The 16612-nt window shown below is 41.0% G+C and overlaps 1 protein-coding gene across 8 annotated transcripts in view; it reads left to right on the forward strand.

The window, feature by feature from the left end:
* LOC132975534 (girdin-like) overlaps window positions 1–16612 on the forward strand; it is a 64688-nt gene that overhangs the window by 41290 nt on the left and 6786 nt on the right. For 5 of the 8 annotated variants that reach the window (XR_009673281.1, XR_009673282.1, XM_061040130.1 and 2 more), the window contains exons 12-33: window positions 34–178; window positions 768–946; window positions 2076–2213; window positions 2906–3089; window positions 3213–3343; window positions 3519–3812; window positions 4185–4367; window positions 4929–5207; window positions 5329–5453; window positions 5670–5808; window positions 6450–6626; window positions 6756–6917; window positions 8750–9027; window positions 9245–9388; window positions 9532–9718; window positions 9921–10066; window positions 10222–10314; window positions 10791–10993; window positions 11566–11613; window positions 13513–13590; window positions 15154–15366; window positions 15626–15679. Coding sequence is in view for 6 of the 8 variants with exons in the window: in XM_061040130.1 (XP_060896113.1) it covers window positions 34–178; window positions 768–946; window positions 2076–2213; window positions 2906–3089; window positions 3213–3343; window positions 3519–3812; window positions 4185–4367; window positions 4929–5207; window positions 5329–5453; window positions 5670–5808; window positions 6450–6626; window positions 6756–6917; window positions 8750–9027; window positions 9245–9388; window positions 9532–9718; window positions 9921–10066; window positions 10222–10314; window positions 10791–10993; window positions 11566–11613; window positions 13513–13590; window positions 15154–15366; window positions 15626–15679 (3580 nt within the window). In the remaining 2 variants the exon portion in view is untranslated. The remainder of the gene's footprint in view (window positions 1–33; window positions 179–767; window positions 947–2075; window positions 2214–2905; window positions 3090–3212; window positions 3344–3518; window positions 3813–4184; window positions 4368–4928; window positions 5208–5328; window positions 5454–5669; window positions 5809–6449; window positions 6627–6755; window positions 6918–8749; window positions 9028–9244; window positions 9389–9531; window positions 9719–9920; window positions 10067–10221; window positions 10315–10790; window positions 10994–11565; window positions 11614–13512; window positions 13591–15153; window positions 15367–15625; window positions 15680–16612) is intronic. The other 3 variants (XM_061040132.1, XM_061040131.1, XM_061040135.1) reach the window with 3 other exon arrangements.

Raw genomic sequence — 16612 nt, forward strand, 5'->3', positions numbered from 1 at the left:
TGTCTTTCAAGTTTATGTCTCTGTTATCTTCAGGAGAGAGACATGGACCGTAAGCGCTTGGAGGAGTTGTTGGAGGAGAACCTTGTGCTCGAGATGGCCCAGAAACAGAGCATGGATGAGTCTCTGCATCTGGGCTGGGAGCTGGAGCAACTATCCAAGACACCAGAAATGACAGAAGGTAAAAAGATTATGGAGCCAGAGATCTTTACATAACCAGAGAAGAAGTTTATTTTTGTTGACTGCCTACTTGAGTAAGAAAACAAGTTGTTAAGGAAAGTGAAGGGAAGAGGGTATGGAGCCGAAATACCTTGCAGCTAAAGTCAAGTCAAGTCTAAATTGGCTAGGTTGAAGTCTGCAAATGGCCAACAAACTGGGCTTTGGTCATTGGCTTTTGGCCCTGGCATCTTCCCCATGGCATATACCAGTCTCCACTGGATTTTCTTTCCACTTGGTTAAGGTTTAATTAATATTAAATGGCTCCTGGAGGATAATCTGTGTTTGGATCATAAAAGCTGTTAAGAGGTTTAATTAGCCAGGGATCTGGATAAAGACTTTGTTTATGTGTGTGTGTGGGTAGGGTGTTGTTTATTAAACACCTACAAAATAAACCCTGGGGCTTTTTATTCATACATTTTGAACTGATATATGGTTATCTTAGAAGTATAATATTTCTCTGGAGTGAGTTTTGCCTCTTCTCTGCTTTGTTATAAAAACTATTTTGCTTTGTTTGATTTAACTTTTAGAATTATTTTTTATTTTTATTTCAGCCCCTCAGAAGTCTCTGGGTGAGGAGGTGAATGAGCTGACCTCAAGTCGCCTGTTGAAGCTGGAGAAAGACAACCAGGCCCTGCTGAAGACTGTGGAGGAGCTTAGAGGAGCAGCCGGTCAGGAGACTGTCTCAAAACTAGCAAAACTCAACCAGGAAAACCAGAGACTGAACCTGAAAGTAAGCCATGAGCTGTGTGATGTGTGATGTTTTTGCCTCATGTGGTTGGATTGGATGAAGTGAAAAGTTTTAATTTCCTGCTTTTATTTCAGGAGAAACATGAGAAGTATTGAATGGCAAAATTACCCCCAGCAAATAGAAAACTCCTAAAATAATAGTTTCTAATACAATGGTCATTTGATGGGGAGGACCTCTGTCCCTGCAAGGCTTCCCAATACAGCTAACGTTATCTGACCAGGAACAAACTTCATTACAACAAATGCATACTACACTTAAGCCACTGCCTTACAGAGCAACACTGTTAAGAGCCACACATCTAATATGCATTAGCCCCCCAAGATTAGCATATTGCATCAACACTCCTCCTGTAATATATCTCCCTTAGACTTGACTTTAGGTCTTTTCAGAAATAAATAAGAGAAAGCGGGATAGAAACTCTCAAGATGGGTGAATAGGGGGATGAATGCAAAGCTGTAAATCAGGCAGCCCTCCATTGCCTTTTCCTTTCCAGTCTCTGACACTTGAATGCCCCTCACTAAGAGAAGTCTCTCAGCTTTTCTCAGAAACATAAGCTCCTCTCTCTCTGCCCTCTGAATAAAAACCTTCAAATTGTGTTTTCTCTCACAAAGATAAAACCCAGAGAGGGAAATATATTTCTGAGTAACTTGGCCTAAAGCTGAAAACACAGCTTAGCATTTGAATGCAGCTGCTGGTAGATTTGAACCACAGAAATTCTCTCATTTAATGTGTGTGTGTTTGCGTGCATGTAGATTAACTTGTGTGGTTCTCTGCAGAGTTGTGAGAGAACGAGTAATGTTTTATGTTTTTTTCATCATTGACTAATGATTACATTCAATTCTTTAAGAGTGGTTATCATAGGGTAACATACCAACATAAGTTATTCACAAAAATAATGTCAAAATACAGATGATACTGCAACATAGGATATGATGCAGGACAAACATCTGCAGGGAAAATATGCCTGAACAGATGCACAAGAGCCGACAGTAAATATTTTACAACAGTTACAAAACTGCCGTCAGCTGTCATTATGAACAACAACCAAAACATTAAAACCTAATCAAGAGGGGGAGACATTTTAAAGTGTTTTGTACATTTTTGTTTTCAGTTGGAGCAGCTGGAGAGTGAACTGACAGCAGACAGAGATTCGCTCCGCAGCTCTGAGTCACTCAGTACTGACCTCATGAAAGAGAAGGCTTTACTGGAGAAGACTCTGGAAACACTCCGAGAAAACTCTGAGCGACAGGTACACTTACTGTTTTTTTAACATCAGTAGAAACTTCTGAGGTTCATTATATGCTGTGGGTAATAACTGATGCTGTGTCATTTTCGGAGTTCCTTATTTTTTGCAGAAGGATAGATTATTGAGTGAACAGACTTGTTTTGTCAAGACAGCAAAACATTTAAGCGCATTTACATTTAGTATTTTATGGAGACCCTTCATCACATGTGGCCATCATGTTCTTTAAAACATACACCGTAAAATCTGGTGTATAAGAAGCACATTTGATACCTAAGATGGCAGATGGTACTAAAAGAGCTACACAGCTGCACAGAAACTGCACGTTGTGGACCTCACTGAACACAATAGAAATCGTCACACATGAAGACAGTTTAAACCTTTTTTTTCCTCTTTGGGAGACTCACAAAAACAGACTGCATCTTATATACCAATTCGACTTATATTCCGGGTTTCACTGCAATTTATGTTGCAGTCTGTAAGCATGTGGTCAGATGCACCATTCCTTTATCTTTCATTAAATATTAGCTTTATTACCAGTTCCTCCTTACACCAGTACTGAAAGATCTAAAACATTTTTTCATTACCACAATCAACATGTGGGAGAGGCCAGCTGTATAAACCTGATAAGAGATAATTTAACATCTGTTAAAAAATATCATCATGGTGTCATTAAAACTCTGATGTCTGCTCTGTAGCTGAAGGGTCTGGAGCAGGAGAACAAGCACCTGGGACAGACTGTGTCGTCTCTGCGTCAGCGCTGCCAGGTCGGTGCTGAGGCCCGGGTAAAAGATGTGGAGAAAGAGAATCGAGTTCTCCATGAATCCATCTGTGAGACCACCGCTAAACTCAATAAAATGGAGTTTGAAAGGAAACAACTACGTGAGTGGAATGTTTTTGATCCTAAAGGACTCAGGATCATACAGTTAATTTTATTTTCCATCCTTTTTTTTTTTTTTTACCTGGAATAACATTGAAATTGTGTTTTATTTTTTAAAATTCCAGGTAAAGAGCTTGAGGTGATGAAGGAGAAAGGTGAAAGAGCAGATGAGTTGGAGATTCAGATGCAGAAGCTGGAAAGGGACAACGAGACCCTGCAGAAGAAAGTTGCCAGCCTTGGAATCACCTGTGAAAAGGTTCATTTAATTTTTTGCCTGGTCTGTGCGTTAAGATGATTCTTTTGTCTGTGTCAGTCTTTACCATTGAAACAAAATAAAGAATTATCAAAAACATTTAGTGCTGTGTCAGGAACACAAGAAAAACGTTCTGCTTTTTCTCTACTTAATCTGCCACTAATGTGTGTGTCTGTAGGTGTCTTCTTTGGAGAAGGAGAACTCTGAGCTGGAGTTAGAGGGCCGTCGTATGAAGAAGAAGCTGGATGCTCTGAAGAACATGGCCTACCAGCTGGAGGCTGTGGAAAAGGAGAACTCTCAGATAGAGCAGGAGAACCTGCAGCTCCGACGCTCAGCTGAGATTCTCCGGTCGGCGGGGGCTAAGGCCGCTCAGCTAGAAGCAGAGAATAGGGAGCTGGAGAGTGAGAGGAGCCAGCTGAAGCGCAGCCTGGAACTGCTCAAAGCCTCGTCAAAGAAAACTGAGAGATTAGAGGTGAGACTTCATCACTGCGGGTTGTTCTGTAAGTACTTCTGTGGCAGAGCAGTAAGACTTTGAAAAAAGGCAATCATGTGGGGCAAGAAGCTTTTTAAGGAGTAACAGGCAAACTACTACCAATTGTAATGTTGAATTACGTGTTCATTAAAAGTTACCTGGTCCCTTACAAAGACAACATGTGTCATTACATAAGGTTGTACAGAACAGGTAGAGTTAGAGGCAGCCTACAGATTTTTATAATTATCTCAAATGAATATTTTTACAGGTAAGTTACAGGGGATCTGGCATATAATGGCATCTGGGAGCAGTGCAACTAGTTCATGGATGCTTTTAATATCCCAGTCTGGCTTTTTCTTTTTCTTCTCCCAGGTGAGTTATCAGGGCCTAGATACGGAGAATCAGCGCCTACAGAAGGCTTTAGAGAACAGCAGTAAGAAGATCCAGCAGTTGGAGGCAGAGCTGCAAGAGGTGGAGACTGAGAATCAATCCCTACAACGCAACCTAGAGGAACTCAAAATCTCCAGTAAACGCCTGGAGCAGCTTGAGCAGGAGGTAGGTCATAAAGCTTTTCATATGCACTCAAGAAGAAAAAAATAATATGTGCAGAAATTTTGGTTATGGAGGTTTGAGAAGTCTGAAATGAATAGTGAGGCATGTCTGGGAAAGTAGACTTACTTTTCGACTGTTTCCTGGAGTAGAATAGATTAAATATCAAGTGGGATGGCTGTTGGTGGTTTAGTGACACAGCTATTTCCTCTTTTTTGGGGGATGGACTGATTCCTACTGGCAGAATCAGGTCAATCATTTGGCCTAAAAATAGCAGTCCAGACCAACTGAGAGTTGTGGGTTGTGATACAGCAGTCTAAAGAATGTTGCATGTTACACAAATAAAACCTAATAATTTATTATTTGGCTCTAAAGCAGAACTGCAGCTCATTTCAGTTCATTCTGATGACTTTTCTGAATGTTTACAAGCAGAATTTGGATTATCCAGATTTTTTTTTGTCTGAATTGATTTTTGCCTCCTTTGATTTATTCTTCACTTTGAGCCCAACACGAACAAGGTACTGAGACTTAACGTAATGTGAATGATCTCCATGAAATCTCCACCAGAACAAGACTCTGGAACAGGAAAGCTCCCAGCTGGAGAAAGACAAGAAGCTTCTGGAGAAGGAGAACAAGCGACTGAGGCAGCAGGCGGAGATCCGCGACGCCAAGCTGGATGACGACAACCAGCGGATCTCCTCCTTGGAGAAAGAGAATAGGACCATGGGCAAGGAGATGATCTTCTTTAGGGACTCCTGTACGAGAGTGAAAGACCTGGAGAGGGAGAACAAAGAGCTGGTCAAACAGTCCAGCATTGATAAGAAGACCCTTACCACACTAAGGGAGGTAAGAGGAGACCTCACTGTGCCAGAAGCCTAAAAATAATGCTTTTTTAAAAATGTATACGAGTCATTGGAAGGTGTCAGTAAAGTTCCTCCTTTCTCATTGTGTGGTTTTGTGTGTTAAGGAGCTTGTGAGTGAGAAGCTACGGACTCAGCAGATGAATAATGATCTGGAGAAACTGACCCATGAACTTGAAAAGATTGGGATAAACAAAGAAAGACTGCTGCATGATGAGAGTTCTGACGACAGGTATTATCTCACAAACTGACACACACTAGCCAAAATATTTCACTGTTCTGTGATGGCTTTCAAAGCCATGCATCCTGTGGGAAACTTCTCGCGCCAACATCTCCCCCACCTGCTTCTGTACACTCCTGCCAAGGAGTCATTTGTGCCTGGCTATTGTTTCTAACTGTACTCACTGACATTCAAACACACAGCGCTAACCAGAGTATTTATTTTCAGGTTTAAGCTCCTGGAAACCAAACTGGAGTCCACTCTGAAATCATCTTTGGAGATAAAAGAGGAAAAGATCGCCGCCCTAGAGGCCAGGCTGCAGGAGTCTTCGAACCTCAACCAACAACTTCGCCAGGAGCTTAAAACAGTCAGTAACATAAAAAAACAAAACCAATTCATGAGTTGTGTGTTGCTGTATGTGTTGCAGACATATTCTCAGCTGAACTCATATACACACAACCCTGTATAAAAAAAAATACATTCAACCCCCCAATAAAACAAAATATCAATCTCAAAGCATGTCCACTTAAGAACAGCATGTCCCAAAATCTTTCTCCAGCAATCCAAAACACTAGAAAACACTGAGGGCATCTCAAGGCCGATGCATTATTAATTCATCCACTCTTCCACTTCTATTGCCAGTTTATCCATTTATGAGGCAGTAGGATTCGGTGAAAGAGGTGGAGAATGTCTGCTTTTCTGTGGGGAGGCGTTTGTGTTCTGAACTTGCCAAAACAAATCAGATCCTAGGCTGAAGGGTTCAGAGGAAACCCTGTGTGGCTGAACAGTGCTCAGCTGTAATTCTGCAATTGATGCCGTCTGCTACTTACTTACTTTTTTATGACTCATGTCGTAATCTGTGTTTCTTCTCCTTTAGTTGTTTCATAATGTTACAAGCCTGGGGCAGGGCTTAATTCCCACACATTTTAAAAATGTATATTGCAGAATGAATGTGAGTGTGAGAAACAAACCTATTCAGTTTCTGTGTTGAATTATGTTTCTCTCAAGGTGAAGAAAAACTATGAGGCTCTGCGTCAGAGGGAGGAAGAGGAGAGGATGGTGCAGAGCTCGCCCCCTAAAGGAGGGGAGGACCCTCAGGGTTTCAGTAAATGGGAGAAAGAGAGCCATGAAGCCACCAGAGAGCTGCTAAAAGTGAAAGACAGACTTATTGAGGTCGAGAGGAATGTAAGTCAGCACAACACAAGGATTTCTTATGTGATGTTTCCATTACACCAACATTTTGGTTGTGCTCTTTTCTCTGAATGTATTCTTATATGCCAGTTATCTTTATATCCTGAATGGTTTTTGTTCCAGAATGCCACACTACAGGCTGAGAAGGCAGCCCTGAGGAGCCAGCTCAAACAACTGGAAACTCAGAGCTCCAATCTGCAGGCTCAGATAGTGGCCGTGCAGAGACAAACGGCTTCTTTACAGGAGAACAATACATCACTACAGACGCAGAACGCCAAGCTGCAGGTAATCCACCACATATCATACATAGTACAATATCCAGGAGGAAATAGATCTCTGCTTCAAGGAATGGTTGGAAACATGTCACACAGACTAATAACTGAAAAATCAAGAAAAAGTTGTGCACCTTTAAAATCATTAAAGAAATTAAACAGCTTTCGACATAAGGTTGAGTCTGTTTTTACTCCCTTGACTTATTGCATTCCAAAATAATTTGTTTTTTTAAAGCATGTTATATAGAAAAACAATGTAACCCTAAGGTTATTTAAATGTATTTTTTGGAACCTTTTTCACAACACATGATCTTCATCTGAGTTTTACATGGAATTTCTTTAAAGATCATCTTTTTGTTGGTTTTAAAAATGAGTTTCAAAGCATATGCTTTTGATCTCTGAAAAAAACAGTTGACCAAACAATTTCACCTCCAGATACATTCATCTACTGTTTTACAACTTTTAATCATATTGCATGATCTTCATCTGCAGCGATGGTGTGCTCTATTAAATACCTCAATGCGATTTTTCTTAGTGTAAAATTGTATTTTGGATGTTTAACAATCATTGGCCTTATTTGGCTGTCCCTTCTTCTCAAACATATGTTCTGATATATTTCCAAGAATTATTCAGTATTTACTTATATTGGTGCAAATTATAGAAATATAAAAACATGATCTGTATAATCAAAATCAAGAGGAAACTGCAACAATCAAAGGACCCAATAGCATCATAAAATGCTTCCTGAAATATTTGTGTGATGCTGTAAATAATATAACTTACTATTCTACATCTAAAACATACCAGATCGTCTTGTACTCTTATAGCTTTGGTGTAGTTGTACAGTTGCCTTGCATGGCTGCTTAGCTCCCTGGATTTAGACTTGTACTCCATGTTTGGCAGTAATTCAAACCTTGCTTATGGGTGACAGGATTTGCACTGACCATACAGTTGTGTGTGTGTGTGTGTGTGTGTGTGTGTGTGTGTGTGTGTGTGTGTGTGTGTGTGTGTGTGTGTGTGTGTGTGTGTGTGTGTGTGTGTGTGTGTGTGTGTGTGTGTGTGTGTGTGTGTGTGTGTGTGTGTGTGTGTGTGTGTGTGTGTGTGTGTGTGTGTGTGTGTGTGTGTGTGTGTGTGTGTGTGTGTGTGTGTGTGTGTGTGTGTGTGTGTGTGTGTGTGTGTGTGTGTGTGTGTGTGTGTGTGTGTGTGTGTGTGTGTGTGTGTGTGTGTGTGTGTGTGTGTGTGTGTGTGTGTGTGTGTGTGTTTCTTGAGGTGTTGTTGGTTGTTTTTGCTAAAGCATATATAAGCACATGTTAGTGGTTTGCTAAAGGAAATAAGAGGTTTCTTTTCAAGCTACAGAAAGTCTGTTGGCGCATAGACAAAATGTGTGTGTGAATACACACACACTAGTCATGACTGAGGAGAAATTTAGACTAGGAAACTACTCTAAAGGAAACATGAAAAGGCAGTTTTCCTTTTGATGCTTTGTAGATGGAGCAAATAGAGACACAGCACCCCCTATAGACACAAAAGCAAAAACCTCTACAAACTTAACCTATATCTTCTTTCATGTTTGAATAGAAGAGCTCAGTTCTCTTCACATAATACAGTAAGATGAGCTTTTAATAGATTTAAATCAATTCAAAATGTTTAAGTTAGAATCTGATAACCAGTTTTTCCTTCCACTACATTTCTCTGATTCCGCTGTCCTTATTCACCTCAACCTCTTCTCCCAAGTTTCCCATGAGACTTGTCCTTCTTTTCTCACTATATTCATTGATAATATGCCAGTGTATACCTTCACACTCAGTATTTAACTTATCTCCATTCTCCTCTTTTATTTTATAGGTTGAGAACTCCACCCTAAGCTCGCAGAGTGCTGCCCTCATGGCCCAGAATGCCCAGCTGCAGACCCAGCAGACCAGCGTGGAGGGTGAAAGAGAAGGAGCTCTGAAGGACAAAGAAGAGCTGAGGTCCACCTATGAGCTGCTGCTCCGTGATCACGAGAAGCTGGCAGCACTCCACGAGAGGCAGGCAGCCGAGTATGAAGCCCTGATCGGGAAGCACGGAGGCCTGAAGAGCTCACACAAGAGCCTGGAGCAACAGCACAGGGAGCTGGACGACAAGTGAGATGATGCTTATAATGAAAAGTTCAACTGTCACTCGTTACTTTACATACCAATTTGATAAGGTTATTTCATGATGGAAATATTCAATCAATTACAAAAGTTGCCACCACGAGTAACTAGAGGAAACTGTAGACCACATAGGATGATGGCAATATGTGTACTTTTCTATTTTTAACTCATTGAATGTAACCTTTGTATGTTTTTATGCATTAAGGTATAAGCAGCTCCTGCATAAGAAGGGAGATCTGGAAGAGCTGGATAAAAACCTGAAGGCCCAGCAGGAAAAAATGGTGCTTGAAAATCAAACAAACCAAGCCACAGCTGACCAGTGCAAACTGCTGAAAGAGGAGAATGATAGGTAAGCACAGCCTGTATCAATACTTGTATTGGATATACTTGGAAATGTGTTACTTACATATTGCACTTTAAAATGATTTGGGTTTTTTTAACCCCCTTTTTGGAAAATAATTTTCACATTGAGCCCCTCTGCTCTTTTCTTAGACTAAATTCCAACAATCGCCAGCTGTTGAGGGACAATGAAAATCTCCAGCAGGACCATAAGAACATTAAGAGCCAGCTGAACAGCGCCAAACTGGAGCAGACAAAGCTAGAGGCCGAATTCTCTAAACTGAAGGAGCAGTACCAGCAGCTGGACATCTCCTCAACAAAGCTCACTAACCAGTGTGAAGTAAGGAGAGACAGATTCCTTTTGTGGCTCTTCTCCTCTTTTGGGTTTCAAACCGTGTTTGGATACCATGTTCAAAGCAATCTGAGTTTTTAATGTATCAAAATTGAACGACCTCTAATGCCAGCTGTGTTATGGATTACTCCTCCAATGTTTCCCAGTTGTCCAGGCAAGTATTTAATTGATCTTTATGTGTGTGGTTTAGTTGTTGAGCCAGCTGAAAGGAAACCTAGAGGAAGAGAATCGTCACCTGTTGGACCAGATCCAAACTCTGATGCTGCAGAATCGCACCCTGCTAGAGCAGACCATGGAGAGCAAGGACCTGTTCTACGTGGAACAAAGACAATACATGTAAAACCCTGATGATGTTTGCTCTTCTAAACAGAAAGAAAATATATATCTTGAATTGGTTGCTGTTAGCAAAGGGATGTCTATTATACTAAGATTGTATTCATTTTCACTCTTGGCCGTCTAATTGGATGATCTCTTATTTCCTCACTAATCAGAGACAAGCTTAACGAGCTGAGGAGACAGAAAGAAAAACTTGAGGAGAAAATCATGGACCAGTACAAGTTCTATGATCCCTCTCCCCCACGCAGGTAAGAAAAATATGATTAAGTTGAAACAACAGAGAAGTAATTTTGTGACCTGACCATGGCTGGAGTAACATCTCCGTGTAATAGGGACTTTGAAACATCTGAATCAAAATGTCACAAACGAGTCAGTATATCATATCTGATGTTTTAAATCTGTTTGCTTGTTTACTTGTATCTCTGAGGTGGGGGAATGGCAGCAAAACACTAAAACTGCAGCTTCAGGAAGTGATGCATCAAATATTTATGACCTGCAGGGTTTTAACAGCCGTCTACTACAACACTGTTTGTCTTCAGTATCATCAACGTGATAAAGATGAAGAAAACAATCCAATTTAAATGTACACAAATTGAAGAAACCTCACCATTGTAGTCCATTCAGCTTTTATACCCTTTTAGTGTCAGTGTGGACTTATATCCTATTTCAATTTGTTACCTCTTCTTGGTCTTTCTGTCTCACTCTTTCTTATCCCCTTATCTAGGCGTGGCAACTGGATCGCTTCGAAGATGAAGAAGCTGATCAAGCCAAGGAGCAGGGAGAGGATGCGTTCTCTCACTCTGACTCCTTCTCGTTCAGAGTGCGGTGAAGGTTTCCTCAGCTTCCCTGCGGACAGCCAGGACAGCTCCTCCATCGGCTCTGGCTCCAACTCGCTGGATGACACACTTACACAAAAGAGGAGCAGCAGTGAGTACATACAATTCACCTATACACGCTCGGAAGTTTAGTTACAGCTTCAGCCATGAATGAAGGAACATCTGCTGAGGATGAATGACAGACTGAACTTCCTGCACAGACGTTTACTTAGCCATTCCATGTTCAGAAAAAGTAGCGGAGTGAATATAGTACGACAATAATCATACACAGCAGCAGTAGACAACAGTAAGCAAAACAGATGCTGGATAGTTCTATCTGATGCTGAATATGCGTTCACTGACAGTTATTCATACGCTCACATACAAGTACATACATGAAACACACGTGTGTGTGTGTGTGTGTGTGTGTGTGTGTGTGTGTGTGTGTGTGTGTGTGTGTGTGTGTGTGTGTGTGTGTGTGTGTGTGTGTGTGTGTGTGTGTGTGTGTGTGTGTGTGTGTGTGTGTGTGTGTGTGTGTGTGTGTGTGTGTGTGTGTGTGTGTGTGTGTGTGTGTGTGTGTGTGTGTGTGTGTGTGTGTGTCTGAAGGTCTGTGTATTGTGTACTGGTTGAACGGGTCCTCCCTTAACTGCTCCTTTGCTTCTTTATCTCTCTCTCTCTGCGAAGGGAAGAGAGGGCAGCAGTCACATGCCCAAGGGCAGGGGTCCACCAATGGTATGATGCGGAGGGGGAGGGTGGGCGGGGTTTGTGATCTGACTGTCGCGTCTCTCAGGGCATGTTTTCGTGAGTCCATTGTCTATGTCACTCAGCTGTTCAAACAGTTTGGTTGAGCTGCACAGCACTGGGAGGTTAACTCTGAACCTGGAACCTGATACAAAAAGTTATTTTTTTCTGTGTTAGAAACAGTGGGAGCGCTTGATATCTGCAAGCTGTCGTCATTTCATTTGTCACTATTAGAAACTTTGTCCCAAGAACAAATACTTTATTAGTGTATGTAGAGATAAGAGATTGATATTTGGGTGTGTTTTGTCCAAATAACAGAGGAGGAACTCTACAGATCTCACAGACAGTCTTATGACAGGTCTTACTACTGCACACATAAGAAAATCACATAAAGCCCTTTGTGGCTCCAGCCAGAGCGCCACCAAATCAGTTTAAGTTTTAGATATGTTTAAAGCTTGTGGTGAAGATAAACAAAGAAGTAACTTTACCACACTTTTCTGCAGTACTATCTAAACTTCAGTCAGGTGTCAAGCTCAATCAAGCGCATCTCATTTGTTTCAAACACTTCAGTTCACACTTCAGTTCACTTCATTTTGTGACAGGTCCAGCTCAATCCTTTTTTTTTTTTCTCAAAGTGTCTTCAGTCTTTTCAGCTGTCGGTTCTTTCATGTCAACCTGCTGATCTGTGCAGTTCACCTCCAAATAACCGAGAAACTCCCTCTAATGTAGCATCAAAGCTATTAAAAGGTGCAATGCGTTCCGGTTTCAGTCTCTGCAAGATGTTTCAAATCCCTGTTTGGATTAGTAGAAAATACAGAAAAGAGTATAATGCTGGGACACGGATAGATGTACACTTTCCATAAACAAACGGTAGTTTTACAAGTTAAATCTTAAGGTTTTTTTTTATAAAAGAACTTGCTTTCTTTATTTTAATATGTCAGGCTAAGACAGGCTAACACATTTATGATATAAAGGTTTCTTTTTCTTTATTTATTTTCTTTTTTTAAGTAAGCAGTAAACACTAGAAGGAAATACAAAGAAGCCTTAAGTTACAGTAAGGTCACATGCAAATGTTAATAACAACTAAAACTAGAAACACACATCAGATTTTAAACCTTAAGACGTTTGACAAATAAATAATGCAGTTAATGGTGTTCTAAAAAGTGTATTTTGTCTGTGAACACAAATTCCACATTGATGCTGTTAGCCCCAACTTTAAACGTTTTACTCTCCTAATTGCACCCTTTAATATTCTTCATCCTCTGTGTTTTATGTAGGTGTGTAATTATGTGACAGTTGTGTCGTGGTGTGCAGAATGTATTACTTTAAAAAAACACAATCATGTCATTAACATAAGAGTGCCTGACGATATTAGTGTGTGGGAGTGTTTGTGGGTGCATTTGCATAATGTGTTTACATTGATGTACTTGTTTGTATTCTGCATCTGTGTACAGAAGTCTGCCCTTAAAATAATATCCAACCTGCTGGGAGGTTTTTGAGTCCTCACTTGACAGTTATTTTGATATAGAATAAGAAACATAGAATCATTTGAAATGTTTTAAAAAATGCTTTTAACAATCACTGGGGCTTTGTAATATCATGACACCCCCCTCCACCTCTAAGCAATATTTTGTAGTTGTTCTGTCTATTGCATTTTTGTCTATTGTCCATTTGAGTGTCCAGGGACTCAGCTCTCTCTGCGTCTCTCCCCTGGCTCTCTGTAAAATCGTTAACCACATCCCTCTGTTCTGCCCTCCTTTTTCTTTTTTTTGATCTTTTCCTCCACTTCCCTTGGGCTTGTTGCTCTCCCCCCCCCCCCCCCCCCTGTCTGTCTATCTGCCCGTCTCTTTCTCTCTGTCCGTCTGTCTGTGTCTGGCTGCTCTCTGACAGCATTAAAAAGGTTGCCTTTCATGAGGAACAGATCCAAGGACAAAGACAAGGCCAAGGCCATCTACCGGCGCTCCATGTGTAAGACCTCTGTTAGCCGCCACGCTAGCCGTCCTCCGCCCTCCTCCCTCCCTCTCCGTCACACTGGGAGAAACAAAGAAGGAACAGTCGCTGATGTCAGGGTGGCTGCAGTGTGTCAGTTTCAGGTTTTAGTCAAAGGTCGTAAACCTACTCAGAGCTACACTTATTCAATCTGAGCTATTTTCCAAATTTTGGGGAGGAAAAGTGATGTGCAAGGTTTTCTGAAGATTTAAGTTTAGAAGATTGATCAGTCACCTTACTGCCATGCTGCGTCTAGTGACATCAGTGACCTGTCCTTTTCTTAGCTTTTTCCTAGTTACCCTCACTATCCTTCACCAGCTCCGCCCTGTGTGCCGCCTCCACTCTCTCCTGTAGAGTGTTCACTCTTAACTTTCACAGTGTAGTTCTACTTTGTTCCTATTATCTGCTGAAAAATGAGCAAACTTCACTAACTAAAGCAAAACAACAAGTGAAAGTATAAAGACAGCATTAACCTCATAAAACAGCTAATGTAGAGACCTTTGGCAGTGGTAGTTCTCTCTTTCCATAGATCTGTCTCTTTTAGTGTGATGCAGTTTGATTTTCTTCTACCAAGGGTATTACTCAGCTTAGTAATCGTAGTAATCACGATGCATCAGGCAATTTGTTGGGCAGCTTTGTCATGTGCTTTATGGTCTCATTTTGTTTGTGCATCTTGAATGAAAGGCTGGAATGTGTGTTTGTGTGTTTTCATATGAAAGGATGGGAGAGACTGTGGATTTGCCTTTCATGCGCCTGGGGTGTTTTTACTCCTGTCTTTGATTGCAGCATGACTTAACAAAAATAAACAACCGCCTGATCACTGACACTCACTCACCATGGAGGACTTGAAATGGAGCCGTTAACTCCCTTTAGCCTCTATCTGTCTCAGTCTCTGTCTTTCTCTTTCTCTGTCTCAGTCTCAGTCTCTGTCTCTCTCTGTCTCAGTCTTTCTCTCTCTCTCTCTCTCAGCGTGCTGCATTTCAGATCTAATTCTGCTGACATGGTCTTCGCCTCGTTCTGCTTTCACGCTTCTCTGCCGTTGCATACAGCTCAGTAAACAAAGTGCATAAAGACAGCAGCCTCTTACAGGGTATTACCTGCCCCAAAAAGTTTCCTGCAGAGATGAATTATACACCAAGGTTAATCAACGAGGAGACTGCAGTCTTTATAAACTTTATATTTGTTTGAATATTTGATGACCGTTCCATAACGGTACGCCTGCATGTGCAATTAAGTTTTCAATGGTTAGATTTGAGAATCAAAGACTTGATTTAGTTGTGTTCTATAAGTTAAATGTATGAATTATTTATTGTTAGTAATACGTTGAGGCAGTTTAACAGTTTGAAATCAGCTGATAAGAAAGGTGAAACTTTTATTCTCCTAAAATGAATTTCTGTGTTTATATATGAAATGGAAGAAAATAGTTATATTTTCAGGATTAAAAGGATTCTGTGATCCAAGTAAGCATTATGTAGTAATAGGATGTAATTCATCACAACGATCCTGTCCTGATTTCCACCTTTTTGTCCTCTGACCATTCAGCCATGAATGACCTCCTGCAGACAATGGCGGTAGCAAGCAGCATCGAGAACCTTGATGGCGCTGAGCCAGGAGACGATGGCCTGACTGGGGGCAGCAGGCGCAGCGGGCAGCGCATGAAGGAGCTCGCTTTTTCCACCAACGCCATTGACTGTGCCACCCTCACACTCCCCAGTGCGCGGCACACCAGGGCCAAGCTACGCCTGCAGGTTAAAGGTTAGGATGGTGTTCTCTTTTTTTAACAGTAGTGATAAACAGACGTATTGGATTTAAAATGAATTCACCCCTTTTCAAGTATCAGAATGGATGTTCCTGATAGGGTTTATATATTATATCTCTCTCTCTATATATATATATATATACATACATATATATATAAAACCTCAAACATGCTTACATTCATATTTAGTCAATGAAACTCACCTTCAGGAACTTTTAGGTTGTTTAGTTTTTACTGTCTTCTGTATCTCAACAGAAAATGCTTCCTGTGAGGATGTGGCCGGCTCCATAGATGAACCAAAGAGTCAAGGTAAACCTTCAGACGCATTGACCTCAAACTAATCAAATTATCGACCCTTCAAAAATACAAGAACAAGGCCTTTGACGGAGGAGAAGAGAAAGCCCCCGCGAAAAAGGTCATGTCCTCATCAGTCCCATTGCTAATCTTTGGGCTTCTTTCCTGCTCTTTGATTAAGCCTCATCTACCGCTGGAAAAGTAATTTTAGTGGAGTGCAAAATGGGAGAGATGAGCTTCCATTGAAAGGAGGATTGACTCTAATTCAGAGTTTAGGATGTTATCCAGGGCCCTTAATCTGCAGAAAGGGGACTATTCATCAGTTCTGTTTCGCTCTAATGCAGATGACCCAGTTAAACATCCACAAAACTACTAACACACAGTCCCAGCACCTACTCTAGGTTTACACCCTATTAGCATCCTGTTTTGGTCTTCAAGTCTGCTGAACTATAACATACTTTACTATGACTTGCTCTTATGATATATAGTATAAAATAAGATACTTGTATTACTATAAGAGATGACTCTCAGACTAAATCACTATGTTAATATACCACACTCACTACTATTGACGGTGACCTACTGTATACTGGCAACAGGTCATTCAACTGCTTCCCCATTAGTGCCGTACATGGAGTCTACATTATGAGTTTAAAGGTTGCAATCCTAAAGTCAAGAACATGGTTGTGATGAGACCCATTTCTCAGTGTGTGTCTGTAATGGCTGGAGGAAATGGACATCCACTCTTGTTAAAGTAGCCAACATAACTTGTAATGTAGCATCCTGTAGGTCCAGAGATGTTATCGATTTTTTTAGAAAGGTTTTATGGCTTCCATAATATTTCCCGGTTTAGTTCTCTGTTTCTACCTTTGTCTGGAACCATTAGAGATATTAAACTTTGCTTGCTTTGCCCTGTGGGCAGCAGTGATAAGTAGTGTGAGGTAATTC

This window comes from Labrus mixtus, chromosome 6 (assembly GCF_963584025.1).
Source record: "Labrus mixtus chromosome 6, fLabMix1.1, whole genome shotgun sequence".
NCBI classification, from domain to species: Eukaryota; Metazoa; Chordata; class Actinopteri; order Labriformes; family Labridae; genus Labrus; species Labrus mixtus.